Here is a 13,467-nt window from a genome sequence, read left to right on the forward strand (position 1 = left end):
ATTTTTGAGATAATTACCTCATTAACCTCATTAATTGCACTTTTAATCAAATTCAATGCAATCAAATTTTGAAGAAATGTTACCATAACACTATCCCTGAATATCATCTCTCATGTTTTAACAATGAATCTGACATAAAAAACAAAAGCAACAAAAAACAGCAAAATACAAGTCTTTCATCACTAACTACTTCTTAATAATAACTTATTTATGAAAATTTGCTTAATTTCTACATTTTACATTATGTGTAAAAGTCTTGTAATGCAATATATCTTCTCGACCTGTTCATACCATATTGTCACAGTCAGAATAGATACTTAGTTTGCTATAGTATTTATACTGTAAAGCAAGATATTTTGGCGACATGAAATTTTCGCAAATTGAAGCCGGCACCCTTATTCGTGGCATGAAATTTTAAAACTTTTTACTGGCATCCAATGCATATAGCGTAACAAGAACTTTCGCTGGCATTTTAATTTTGTGAATTTTGGCTCTCGCAAAATTTGCAAAATTCAAATGTATGCAAACATTCCTCTTCTTACAGTTTATAATCTTGTTGTGGTCTACAGAGGGATCCCCTTAAAATCACCTCACATGAGCTGTGACTGAATACTATATATTTACGTACATAAAACAATGCATAAATCAACTGCAAGAATGACAAAAATAATTCTACCTAAGAGTGAACAAATATCTACATGAGGTACTGCCACTTTCTGATCAGAGAATAAAGAATTTTGTACTTGCCTCAATGGGTTCAGACTTTACATGAACAGCACCAACACTGAACTGGCTGTCTCCACCTGCATACGCCATGGCAACCTGTGACTTGATGAATACCTCAGTCTCTACAAGAGGGAGACGATCCTGTTGCTGGATGTCGGTGTACACCAGTCCACTATGGCTGTCACCAGCAGCTGAAATCTCCAGTGGTCCTGGACCACCACTTTCTGCCACAACGCTCTGGAACAGGTCCACTTCCACTTTCACTCGCTTTGTCGGAGAGCAGGACAGCTCCAAATCAAGAGATCCTGGAGCAAAGTCTCTCTCGTCCGCAACTGGAGTGCCTCCCCCATCAGAGGCAGTGTCCTGCAGAGTTCTATCAGGCGGTGGATCTACCAAATCCCATTGGTCACCGCCTGCTGGGGATCCATCGTCAGTTCTCTGGTTTGCTGTCAGGTTTTCTACCGCTTTGTCGGGGTCTACCGGTACATCTTGTCCTACCACAACTGTCTCCACCTCACCCACTGCAGCTGGCTCCACTACTGGATCCCACCTCGACTTCCTCTTGCGTTTCACTACACCTTCACTCAACAACTCCTTGTCCACAGCTTCATTTGCAGAGGACTCTGCAGAAATCTGCAACTCAATTTGTCCTGGAAAATTTGACACTGCATTGTCTTTGCTCACAGACGGTTCATTTTCACTAGCTTCGGCAGTGTTGGAGCACACAGTAACATCTACACCTACATGATTATCCTCATCAGACTGGCTTTCACATGAACTCGCGACTTCCATTGTGCTTTGCCCTGTTGGGTGGGTCTCCTGCACAGTTGCAGTGTCAAGAGCAGTATTCTCCTCCTCCTCCTTCGCTTCTTCCCCCCACCTACTCCTTTTTCGCCTGGAGCTTCTCCTTTCTGATTGTGAGGTTTCTACAGCAGATGGAGTGCTTGGTTCATTAGTACTGTTTGTGTTTGCACCTGGTGTTGGATCAGATTGGCTAGAACTTAGCTTACTAACTACATCAGACTGAGTATCAACGTGAGAAGATGTGTCATCCATCGTGGGCATGTCAGTAGTAACCACCTGTTCTGACGGAGGAATGTGGTCAATCTTGCTGTGAGGCTCTTCACTGCCAGATACGAGCACAGATTCTGCAGTCCTTTCCTGCAGTGGGTTGGGTGACATGTTCATCGGGACCTGCACAATGTGGTCCTCAGCTATTTTTCCTGGGGGAGGTACCTCAGGAGGTGACATCAAACTCACAACAGAATCTCTCTGATCTATTTGATTTGCTTCTTGATCTGTAGTTTCAAGTATTGTTCCTTCTTCAGGACCTGTTTCTGTCAATATTTCAGGACATGTTTCTGCCAATACTTCCAATGATTGAGTCTCTGGAGAATTCTCGGGTTGATCACCATCCACTGTTGATGCCTCTTCCTCAGCTAGTGCTTGACTCTGTTCTTTGGTTGCAGCCAGTGGTGCATCACCTGTCTCTACAGCTGCAACATCACCTAGATCTTCAGAAGCCATTGGAAATTCTCCTGTCTTTTGCCCATGCTTGACTTCTTCTGGACTAACATCCTCAATGTTAATGCTTGGCACTGCTATGGTAACAGGGCTACCGTCATGGAATCCATCTTCACTCTGACGTGGGGTGTCCTCTTGGACGACACTGTGCAGTTCCTTTTCAGGTTGAACTTCTGCAGTAATGACCGGGTCTAATTTTTTCTCTGGGTCAGCCACACTTTCGCCACCAGCTAGCTTTGATTCGTCCTCGGTGACTTCTGGAGTGTCACCTACAATATTCATTTCCTCACTGTTGCTGGAAGGTAGGTGGGCAGAATCTGGCTCAACCTCGCCAGCAGCATCCTCGTGTGAAGGTTTGTCTTCCTTGTCTGGTAGCGTTGCAACATTGTCTACAGGCAATTCTAGTTGTGGAGCAGCCAATTCTGGCTGTGTAGCAGACTCATGTTCTTTCGCCTCCTCCCCCTCTTTGGCTTGTTTCTCATTTGCCTTATCAACATCCATATCAGCTTCAGTGTCTGTTGAGCAAAAGGCATTGGCAAGAAGTTCCATCTCTAACTGACTATCCAGGATAGTCTCGGGGTACAACTTGGGAGCTTCGTCTCCCAAACCTAGCAAACTGAACTCCGCCCCACTGTCCGATTCTGATTCAGGAGCTTCCTTTCGAATGTCCTTTTTCAATGTGAAGTCTGCTGCCAGACTATTTTTCGCTGATCTAGTGCGTAAGGTGTTTGCAGCAGGCAGTGCTTGAGGGTCAGGTGTAGATGGGGAACTGCTCTTTTGTCTTGACTCCCGGACTTCTGACCTCATACTTTCCTCCTTGCCTTTGCTACGAGTACGCCTGCCAGTCTGCTCTTCCACAGGTTCCACAGTTTCCTCTTCTCTCTCCCCACATACATCCCTCAAGTCTGACAGTGGCTTTTCACTCTCTTCCTCTTCCTCCTCACCAAACACACCTCCTTTGGCCTTGCTGGAGCTACGTGTTGTCCGCCTGACGGCACGGGACGTGAAATTGAATTTGATAGGTGTTCTGGCAGATGCTTTGTTGGACGGATCTGGCTTAGCACTTTGGTCCTTTTTCCCCAGGGTATTGTTTCTGGGATTATCTTCAGTAGGCTCAGCATTTTTGATATCTGTGTTTTCTTTCTCTACTTTGACATTCCTCTCTTTGTCAGTCTTCTTTTTTGGCTCCTCCTTTTCTGTTGCCTTATCAACGCTCTTCGAATCAGTCTCGCTCCTTCCTCTTCGGGAGTACCTCCGCTCGTCCTTCTCTCTCTCACGTGAATCATTCCTGTCATGCCTGCGGTCATCATCGCGGTGTCTACGCTCTTCTGATCTCTCTCTGCTCCTGCGGTCGCTTCTTCTAGACCGGCGACTCTCCCGGTCATACCGGTCATATCGGTCGTCATATCTTCGCCTCTCCCTGCTGCTGCTCCTTCGCCTGGAATCTCTGGAATCCTCCTTCCTCTCGTCATCGGAATCATCTCTATTTCTTCCACGTCTCGACCGTCTCCTACTCGACTCCTCATCCCGTTTTTCAACCTTTGCAGCAGATTCCTCCTTCTCTTTCTTTTCTTCTGTCTCATCTTTTGTTCTCCTCCTTGACTGCCTTGTACTCATTCTACTGGTTCGCTCCTCATTTTCTTTTGTCTCCTTTGTTTCCTCCTCCACTTTCGACTTTTCCTCGCTACTTTCTCTACATGATTTGTTAACTGCAGCTTCATTCTTCTTCTGACTGTCTTTGGCTTCTTTGACACATTCTGGGTTTTTCTCTTCAGGTACAGTATGATTCATTTGGACAATTTTCTCTGCCTCATTCAACTCCTGATTATTCATCTCTTCGTGTACCTCATCCGTTGCCCCCTCTCTGGGTCTTTCGTGTAACGCAGGCTCATTATTGGTCTCTTTCAATTCACCTGTCCTTTCATGTTTCACACCATCTTCCTCAGTTGCTAAAGAATCACTAACAACTTCCCTTTTCTCAGGCGAACTGGCTTTGACTTCGCCCTCAGTGTTCTTCAATGACCTAACTGTCCTTTCTTCACTTGTGGGTTCTTCAGCATCATCATCAACGCACTTTAGCTCCTTGTTAATTGTATCACGATCACATACATCCTTCGAGTCAGAGTTTGATATGACTGACACAACATCCATTTTTTCAAGTTCACTATTTTTTCTTCTTTCTTCGCTCTCTTCTGATGCATCACACCGGGTATCGTTTGGTCCGTTTATGAGAGGCATAACAGTGAAATTGCTTTCCGCCATGTGTTCCATTTCAGTGTCCGTCAAGCATCCTTTGAGGTGCTCAACCTCACTATCATCATTCCACTTGTGCTTGGTTGTCGCCATCAGATTCTCATCTACAGGAAACTTGGTTAAGTCTGTCCTCACATAATCCTTGCGCAGCACACCGATACGCCACTCAACCAAGGGCTTTTTGTGCTTGCTTGAATGGGAATGCTTTTTCTTCTTCTCCTTTTTGCGCAGCCGCAACTCTGGGAAGAGATTCTCCTGTTCCGATTTGTTTTCCCCTTTACGACCTGTTGGTTGTTCGGGTTTATCAGCGGCACTGTCATCTGTTTTTGTGATGCTTTCAGAGTCTTTGTCTACATGGTTGTGAAGATTTTCTGGATTCAATATTTCCTCCCTCTCTGAGTCCACTAGCAGTTGAGGCATATCTGCTTCAACTTCGGGTAATTCTACCTTTTCTTCTGATGGCACTGTTTTTTCTCCATGAGGTTCAATTTCCACGTCTTCCTCGGTAGGCTGATCAGGGTCATAGGGTTCAAAGTTTTTAGTTTGTGCATCTGAAGGAGGAGGCTGCTCATCCCGTTCATCTTGGTCATCCGGCGTGGTTGGTTTCTCTGGCACATACTCTTCATCAGTAGGGTTTGTGGGCTCATCAGGTTCATACGGTTCTGAAGAAGGGGTAGGTTCTTCTTCTGGCTTTGGTGGCAATTTGGGCGTGCTTGCTGCTTGTTGTTTTGGCTCCTCCTTGGTCTTGTCCTTTGGTTGTTCAGTCGGCTGAGCAACATCAGGAGCAGAGGTATTAGACGAGTTCAAAAGCATCAGCTTTTCAAACTCTTCCATCTCCTTTGCCAGCGTAGATGGGTCTGGGTGAGGGGTGGGCATCTTGGCAGTAGTTCCATGACTGTCAATTTCATCCTGCAAGATGTCATAAAATAAATACCAGTACTATGCACAATAAACTGTGGGAAGGCCTTGAATCTACATAACCAGGATAAACATATAAAAATGTGAGTTAATTCTTTGGTCTGAAGCATTTTAATGAAAACACTGTCATACAAATAAAATATTACCAACCTTTGTGTACAGTCAACCTCACCCAAGTTTAATCCAAAGGGATGGATACAAATCCTTTGACTTATGTACATGTATGTGAATTTTGACTTACACAACAAAATCAATACAGATTTATAACCATCAGAGGTTGGGTTTTGTTGGGGTTTTTTTTTTACAAATATCCAGATTTTTAACTTGAGCAAGGTCAACTTATGCGAGGCTGACTGCTTGGAAGTTATAAGACATGAAAAGTTGCAACCAGTGAAATCATAACTGTTTATCTACTGCAAAACATGATATATTCGCGACACAAAATTTTCGCGAATTGGAGCCGACGGCCTTTTTCGTGGCAAGAAATTTTCGCGAATTGCCTCTTGCGTTCGATGCATATAGTGCAGATAAGAAATTTCGCGTGCATTTTAATTTCGCGAATCTTGGCGCTCGCGAAATTCGCAAATTAAAATGCACGCGAACATTTCTCGTTTTACAGTACACCTCCAGTTGAAAGAGAAAGTTGTTTTAAAAACAACTTTCCTTGTGAGAAAATGGGAAAAATGTTTGTCAAATTAGGTTTGAAAGCACACTAGGATGTTTCCTAATTTGGAAATGTTGACATAGTCTAATCGAAGTATTGTACTCTTATTAATGTTATTTAAGGCACCTTGAAAATAGCAGTCCTGGTGTTACAATTGTACATTAATGATCATGACATGGCTACAGTACCACAAAAATGTCCATCTTTACCATTACAAGTAAATTTGGTTATTGAGGTCCTACTAATTTGTTCCAGAAAATCCATTCTAATTTAATACCCCTGAAGACATTATACATCATACTTTACATCTGTTCATTAATATCCAGTCTTTGAAGGCATTAAAATGACCAAGATTGTATGATACAGTCAAAAAAACAAAAAAAAACAAGGAATACACCAAGCGATGCCGGCATATCGCAATTTGTGATTATGGTGTTTTTCAATATGTATGGTACATTGTAAGTTCATAGATCTTTTGACCTTTGACCTTGTCGGACCTCATCCATACTTGAACTTGACTGGCATCTGTTCATTATTGCTGTGAGTTCAGTGGTCACAGCTGAAAGCTGAGGAAAGTTATTGGGAGTACACAAAAATACTGCATGATGTGAACAGCGCTTATCAGGTAAAGTTCAATGACCATTTGACCTTGTCAGACTGCATCCATATTCGAACTTGACTAGCATCTTTAGGTTATGTACAATATGTACCTGTCAGTGTGGTGTGAGTTTGGTGGTCATAGCTCAAATCTGTGGAAATCCATACAGAGAATACACAATACTGCGAGCACAGTGCTTAAATTTGGGAAAGTTCATTGACATTATGACCTTCAACCATGTCAGAATTCACCATAATTCGAACTTGACCGGCATCTTAGTTTAAATGTACCTGTCGTGTGAGTTTGGTGGTCATAGTTCAAATCTGTGGAAATTTATTGAGAGTACACGATACTGTTAGGTGAGTATAAAGTGCTTGTGTAAGTTCATTGACCTGTGTTGATCTTTGACCTTGTCGGACTGCATCCATAATCCATTTTGTATTCTCACCTGACCAGTATTTTTAGGTTATAAATGTACCTGGGGCGTGAGTTTGGTGGTCATACACATAGCTCAAAGCTGTGAAAAGTTAGAGAGATTACACCAAATTGTTGACGACGCAAACGATGACAACGGAAAAGTGACACCTACAACTGTATGTCTACCTTCCGCTACACGGGCAAGACAAAAACAAAGCAAAACAAAAACCCTACAAAAATTCAACTGCAGGGTGTTATCATACGGGACAACTTCATCTGCTGTTGCAAAAGTACTACAGTCCAACAAAAGTACATGTATGGCCTTTCGTTGCATATACTGCATACAGTTGCATAATATGTAAAAGACATGGTACGGACTGGGTCACTACAACTCAGAGGATTGACCTGCAACCATCCAGCATAACATTGGGAAGATTTCTCATATTATTACAATAGATCCATCACACCACATTACAGCCCTCCTGGATTTTTTTCAGCAAACACAATGGATAAAATTAAATCATACCTTTATCTCTGACCTCTCACCCAGAGCTGTTTTTCATCAAAATAGATTTTCCATCTTTCCTACCAAACTATTATTTACATTCCTAAACTGAAGTTATTATCAGTGGGCGACAGTAAGAGCCTACATGTACAATTGTACATACATGATCACAGATGACATATTACGAGTGCTTAGGAATAATGGTGAATCTTCATCAGCTTTGTGAAACTCAATTGAGCATGTCAACAATTAAGTACATATAGGAGGTGCACTGTATAATACTTTGAACACAACATCAACGCAATGACAAATTGGATCCCTACTTTCACAGCTTTAGCAAACCTCTTATGTGATGTCATAATGAGAAGCACGCACGCATCCTGGCATTACTACAGACTGCGCGATGCGCAGAGAAGACAACAAAGGCAACGTTACTTAGCAACACCTACGCACTTTACTCTTGATGACAGCTCAACTTGGGTAGTCTTCGTATCAAAGTTAACGGTGATCGGCAGTATCATCAACAGCGCCCTCTACACTACCGGGACTATGCCCCTTTAAAGGGATGGTACAGTATTGGTGGAGATGAGAATTGGGCTTTTAACTTTTTGCGAGATACCAAGAAAACACAAGTTTATGATATAGTGCAGCTCAACATACCATTTTAAGAGGAATTCAAAGTTTATTTGTGACCGTGCACCTCAAAACGAACATAAAGTCGCACACACTGATTTTGCGTGAGGACTGAAAATAAGTGAAATGGGTCAACCTAGCCGAACTTGACTTTTTCATATTTTCTGAAAAAGCGGATCTTCTTTTACATTATGCTAAAATTTGGTATCATAAAACGGGCAGGAAAGTGTGTTTTTTTAGCAGTTTATCTTGCACATTTTTGGTAGCATAGTGTGATTAGGTGTGTCTTTAGAACCCCTTTTTCATTTCTAAAAAACCTTGTCCACGCTCTTCACTTTCAACACTAATAACTTTTGAAAGGATAATGCTGCTGCTTTGAAAGTTGGCATGAATTATGGACAGAATGTGTTAATGAGGCATGCTTAATTTCAGTTTAATCTAATAATCCCTTCATTGTTGTTACTCTGGTGGTTTACTTCCTGTTTTTTGTCCCATTCATCGCACAGCCAGCACGGTTTGGTAAAGATTAAGCGCTTGAATAGACACTGTACTTCAGAGCCTCTTTTCTCTGCTCACACTTTTCCTGAGTTTGTACTTTCTTTCCAATATTTAGATAGGTTAGGAGAGTCCATTTGATTTGAGTTATACATCATTTTAAAGCTTTAAGTCTGCTCTTTCAGAATATGGTCTTAACTAAAAATTCATGTTTGGCGACTTTTTGTTTGCTTTGAGGTGCAGGGTCACATTTAATGAAAATCGGGTTTGGAATGGCTGAATCATTAAAAAACAAAGTTAAAAAACAAAGCGATCACAATAAAATTTGGGTCCCACACTTTATTGAATCACGCTTTTTTCGGATATCTCAGCCATTTCGAAACCGATTTTCATCAAATAAATGTTGAATTCCTCATAGAATTACATGCTCTTTCATATTTCATACAAGTTTCTCATTATTTCACTAAAAAATGTTAGAAACCCGAAATTAGGTCTCAACCAAAACTGTACGATCCCTTTAAGGCATGCATCATACGCACCAAAGAAAGGAGCACTTACATACAATTGTACGTACACAGCCACAGTACAGCCAGCTGCTGAAGAAAAGGCTGAAAATGGTAAACTGTGAGATCAAATTACAATGGACTTTGAACTACGACCCCTTGACCTTTCCACACATATCCTCACCTTCTTTTCACTGGCCTCCTGCACTCTTTTGCTGCTCCTCAGCCGCCGTCTGGTGGGGATGATCCTGAAGGGTTCCATGCTGGGCCACACCAAGTCTTTTCCTTGCAGGTTCAGCGGCGTCAACAAGCACAGAGGGAGAAGTCACCGAGAAGGGAGTTCCGGGCCATTAGATATGGTAATACTGAAAGGCCAGCCAAGAGCACCCGTTATTCGGGGGTTTGATCAACCTAAATTGGGAGATAATGTTGAACATATGCTTAACCTGTTGACCTTTTGACCTCAAGCTTACAGCACCTTCATCATTACATTGACACAGCATTAAAGCACCTTTATGGGAGTTCAGTGTTCAAATGAATCTGGTTGCAGACTATCAACACCAGATTCAACATCAAATTCAACATCACATGCTAACTAACAAAGACTTCATTGCCCACTTCAGGTGCTATTATTCAGGGTGTTCAGACGCGAAAACAAAACAAAAGAAAAATTACACGTAAATGGTATAGTAGCTATACCAAAAAGTTAGGCCTTATAGCTATACAATGAATACGTCTGAATGCTAACAAAATGACGTACTGTACAAGTACATGTATAACGAAACGACATACAATGTATTACATAACGAAATGACGTACAAAATTTGAATGATGAAATGACGTATAACGAAACCACATTCAGAACACTTTTTTGAACTAGAACTTGATAATGAATCAGCATTCTATCATGTCCATATGCATCTGAATGTATGGCAACCATAGAACAGCATTTATAATTGGGCGGGGTTTAATGTGAGCGCACGCAAAAGGTGACCCTATTCCTCTCACTAGCGGCAACGTCATGACCATAACATGTGCAGTGGGAAACTCTGCATCTACTGTATACAACGTTTTCCAAAATGGTCAAGATTAAATGCATCTGAAAGGTCTGTCAGCTATACGACGATTCTTTAAACATTGTTTCTTTATCAAGTTTTGGTATTTAATCTGGCTTGCGTCAGAACAGGAGGGGTTGCTTCACAAGACTGACAAAACGCTCGATCAGTTTCATCTTAATGACAGATTTCTTGCTATCAACCACTGGGGAAAACAAATGAGAGAGATGATACACTGTCAATTCTTTCTTTGTTTTTTAATGAAAATCACAGCATTATGATGGGGACTGGAATAAATATTTCAAATATTTCAATTATGAGATATCATAGACGACATGATACAACTACTGTATCATAACCCACTGGAACTTGTGACATTTTCTTTCAATCTAACTGTAAGCACTAAACACATATCAAATTGAAGACCTCCAGTTTAGCCCCTTTCAAAACCTTGCATTCGTGAACATATAGAGAACTTTTGCCATCCTATTACATGGTGCAGTAAGATGTACCGTATGTAATTAGAATATATGCCTGCATTTCATGTACACTATCAAACAAAACCATTCAGCAGTATAAACAGAACAGTGACTAGTTGTATTCCAAGATAGAGAATGTTTGGTCACAATTGTTTGTTGAAGAAGTTTGCCTGAAGGCAGTTACTACAAAGTTACAAGAACTTCAGCTGAATGAAGCGATCCTACTCATGTTCCACTGTCGTCACTTCATAAAAACCAAGGAGCTTCAAGCTCCTTGATAAAAACAGAAAGAAAAGAAAGATTGCTTGGGACCAGGGTCCAAAGGAGAACAATGTTTAATCTTACTGATAATAAGCAAAGAATTACACTGAATGATAATTTTTCAAAGCTGAATAAAGGCATACAAAAGTGTGAATTAACAGAGTTTCAAGTGTAGAAAACACTTTTACACTGATCCACTTTGTAAAAACAGTTTTGAGTCTTTGACTCAAAGAAGCTACAGTCAAGAGATGGAAATCATAATATAGAAAAAACAGTACGAAACAAAATATTACTCTTCCATAAAAATGATAATTGAAAAAAAAAATCCTCCATTGCCAAACAGCATCAACAACATAATTATTTACTCTGAATCTCAACATGAAAAGTATGAAAAGTGGCAGCTGCATTAATTCTTAGATCCTTTCTGGCGGCTGTAAAATAAAAAAAAATAAAAAATAAAAAAAACAGCTTAATACAAATTGTAACAACACAAAAAAAACTGTGGTAGCTGTCTCAATGTATAGTGCTGTGGTTTGAAATGGCTTTGTACCCTACACTTTTATTTCATTCTTATTTTTTTGTAATCCCAGTAGAAGCCTAATGAATACTGTAAAAGTGGTTTCTTTCGCGGTGGTTTTATTTTCGCGCTTTTCGCGCTTTGAGGTTGAACCGCGAATTTAACATCACACAAAAATGTTTTGAATTCGTCGGTTGTTACAATGCTATCATTACTGACTGCGAATTTAAACACACGCGAAAAAGTCGGCACCAACGGAAACCGCAAAAGTTTCTGTACGCGAAAGAAACCACTTTTACAGTATCATAAAAAAACAGAACCCCCTTTGCCTCAACTTTCCCTTCTACCCAGTCCCCACACCCCCCCCCCCCCCAAAAAAAAAAAAAAAAAAAAAAATCTTCTTACAAGGGGAAGCACAATATTTGTCCGATGTAAAAGATGCTGTTTATACAATTTGTACCATTCTTTCCAATTGCAATTACTTGTACCTGGTACTGAAATTTAAACAAAAAAAAAAAAAAAAGTCATTGATATAACATGCAATTAATATTCTGTGTTTGGTGAGCAAGGAACACAATCAAAGAATAACAAAAACTAAGCAATAGTCATGAAGAAAATAAATAACACATTTATAAAATACCCTTCCAAAGTGATAATGACAGGGACATATGGAGAAGTTTTACTGGGCACACCAGTACCAGGGTAGACGATTTATGTTTGATGTGGGGTATGTTTGTATATAACATCCAGGCGAGACAGGATGGAATGAGTACAAACAATGTACTTGGAACAGATCATAGAGTCTCAGGCAGTAACATCCAGCACCACTGGCAACTCATGCTACACTGGATGCTGAATGGTATCTTATTTATTTCAAAACTTCCATTTGTTCTAAGTTCCTGTTTCAGCTCTGAATGTCTTATGGCTCTGACAGGATCAAGTTTGCCAGACTATGTATGGTGATTCAGCATCAAACTACAAAATGTACCTGCTATTCATATTGTAGGTCTAACACGAGAGCACCAGGGAAAGAGTACCGGTATCAGAGTAATAATGCTATAGGCAGAGACAACCAGAAATAACTCAGCAGTACGGTGGAATCAAATCAGGGAGGCAGGCCCAATGAACCAGTGATCTCATTCACAATGGCAGCAGCACAGCAGTCCTTTGCATTCGGAGAAAGGCCTGTTCCGGTAACTGAAATGCAACAATCATTTACAAATTTTTTATTACGAAAAGAGGTCTAATCACTGCTGACATGCACGATGTGCAGTCCAGAGCATCAACAAGACAAACATGAAAAGGGATTTGTATCAATAGCCGAGGTGCCACTCACATTACTTCATGGCAATGACTGAATGAAGCCATGCCAACTCAATGTCTGAAAATGATCAAATCTCGAAGAAACAGTTTCCACATCCCCATCAAACTCATTCAGTTGTAAACTCAACTATTTGCACTCCTAACAAAATAAACTACAGATGAGAGGCGATTGTATAGCCCTGCAAATAGAGAGGGAAGCTTGTAGATTGAACGAACAAGCAGGAACATGCCAAATGCTTTGAGCTATGTTGTCGCACAAAGCCGAGTAGGACGCGAGCAAATTCGTTTTGCGCTCGCCATTTTTATTCCGCCCCTCATTGCAGCGTAGCTCGAACTCTCAGGCGATACATTTCTTGACATCCCTCAAAATCGACTGTAGGTATGAGGCTGTCGTGTGAATGATGTTTCATATTAAATGTCTGCGGTTCGCATGACCAACATTATCAAGATTATTTAGGTCACATTGGGGCCGATATTCTGGTGAATATTTGCCGCTACCGACAGCTCACTTCACCGAGCTTTGCGCCCCATGTTCCATACCGAACACGCACGTATTGTCAAGCCGACAGTGACGGCCTGGCTGTAGTTGGACGAGC

The 13,467-nt window shown here is 41.1% G+C and overlaps 1 protein-coding gene across 1 annotated transcript in view; it reads right to left on the reverse strand.

Annotated features, from left to right (window-relative positions):
- The window catches only part of LOC139723363 (uncharacterized), a 63,348-nt gene that overhangs the window by 21,938 nt on the left and 27,943 nt on the right, over positions 1–13,467 (reverse strand). The window contains exons 4-5 of the mRNA XM_071634620.1: positions 9,421–9,647; positions 742–5,412 (exon numbers count right to left, since the gene is read on the reverse strand). Coding sequence (XP_071490721.1) covers positions 742–5,412; positions 9,421–9,498 — 4,749 coding nt within the window. The 5' untranslated portion in view covers positions 9,499–9,647. The remainder of the gene's footprint in view (positions 1–741; positions 5,413–9,420; positions 9,648–13,467) is intronic.

The sequence above is a fragment of the Diadema antillarum genome, unplaced genomic scaffold (genome assembly GCF_040938485.1).
Source record: "Diadema antillarum isolate AM-2024a unplaced genomic scaffold, OU_Dant_1.0 scf00000187, whole genome shotgun sequence".
NCBI classification, from domain to species: domain Eukaryota; kingdom Metazoa; phylum Echinodermata; class Echinoidea; order Diadematoida; family Diadematidae; genus Diadema; species Diadema antillarum.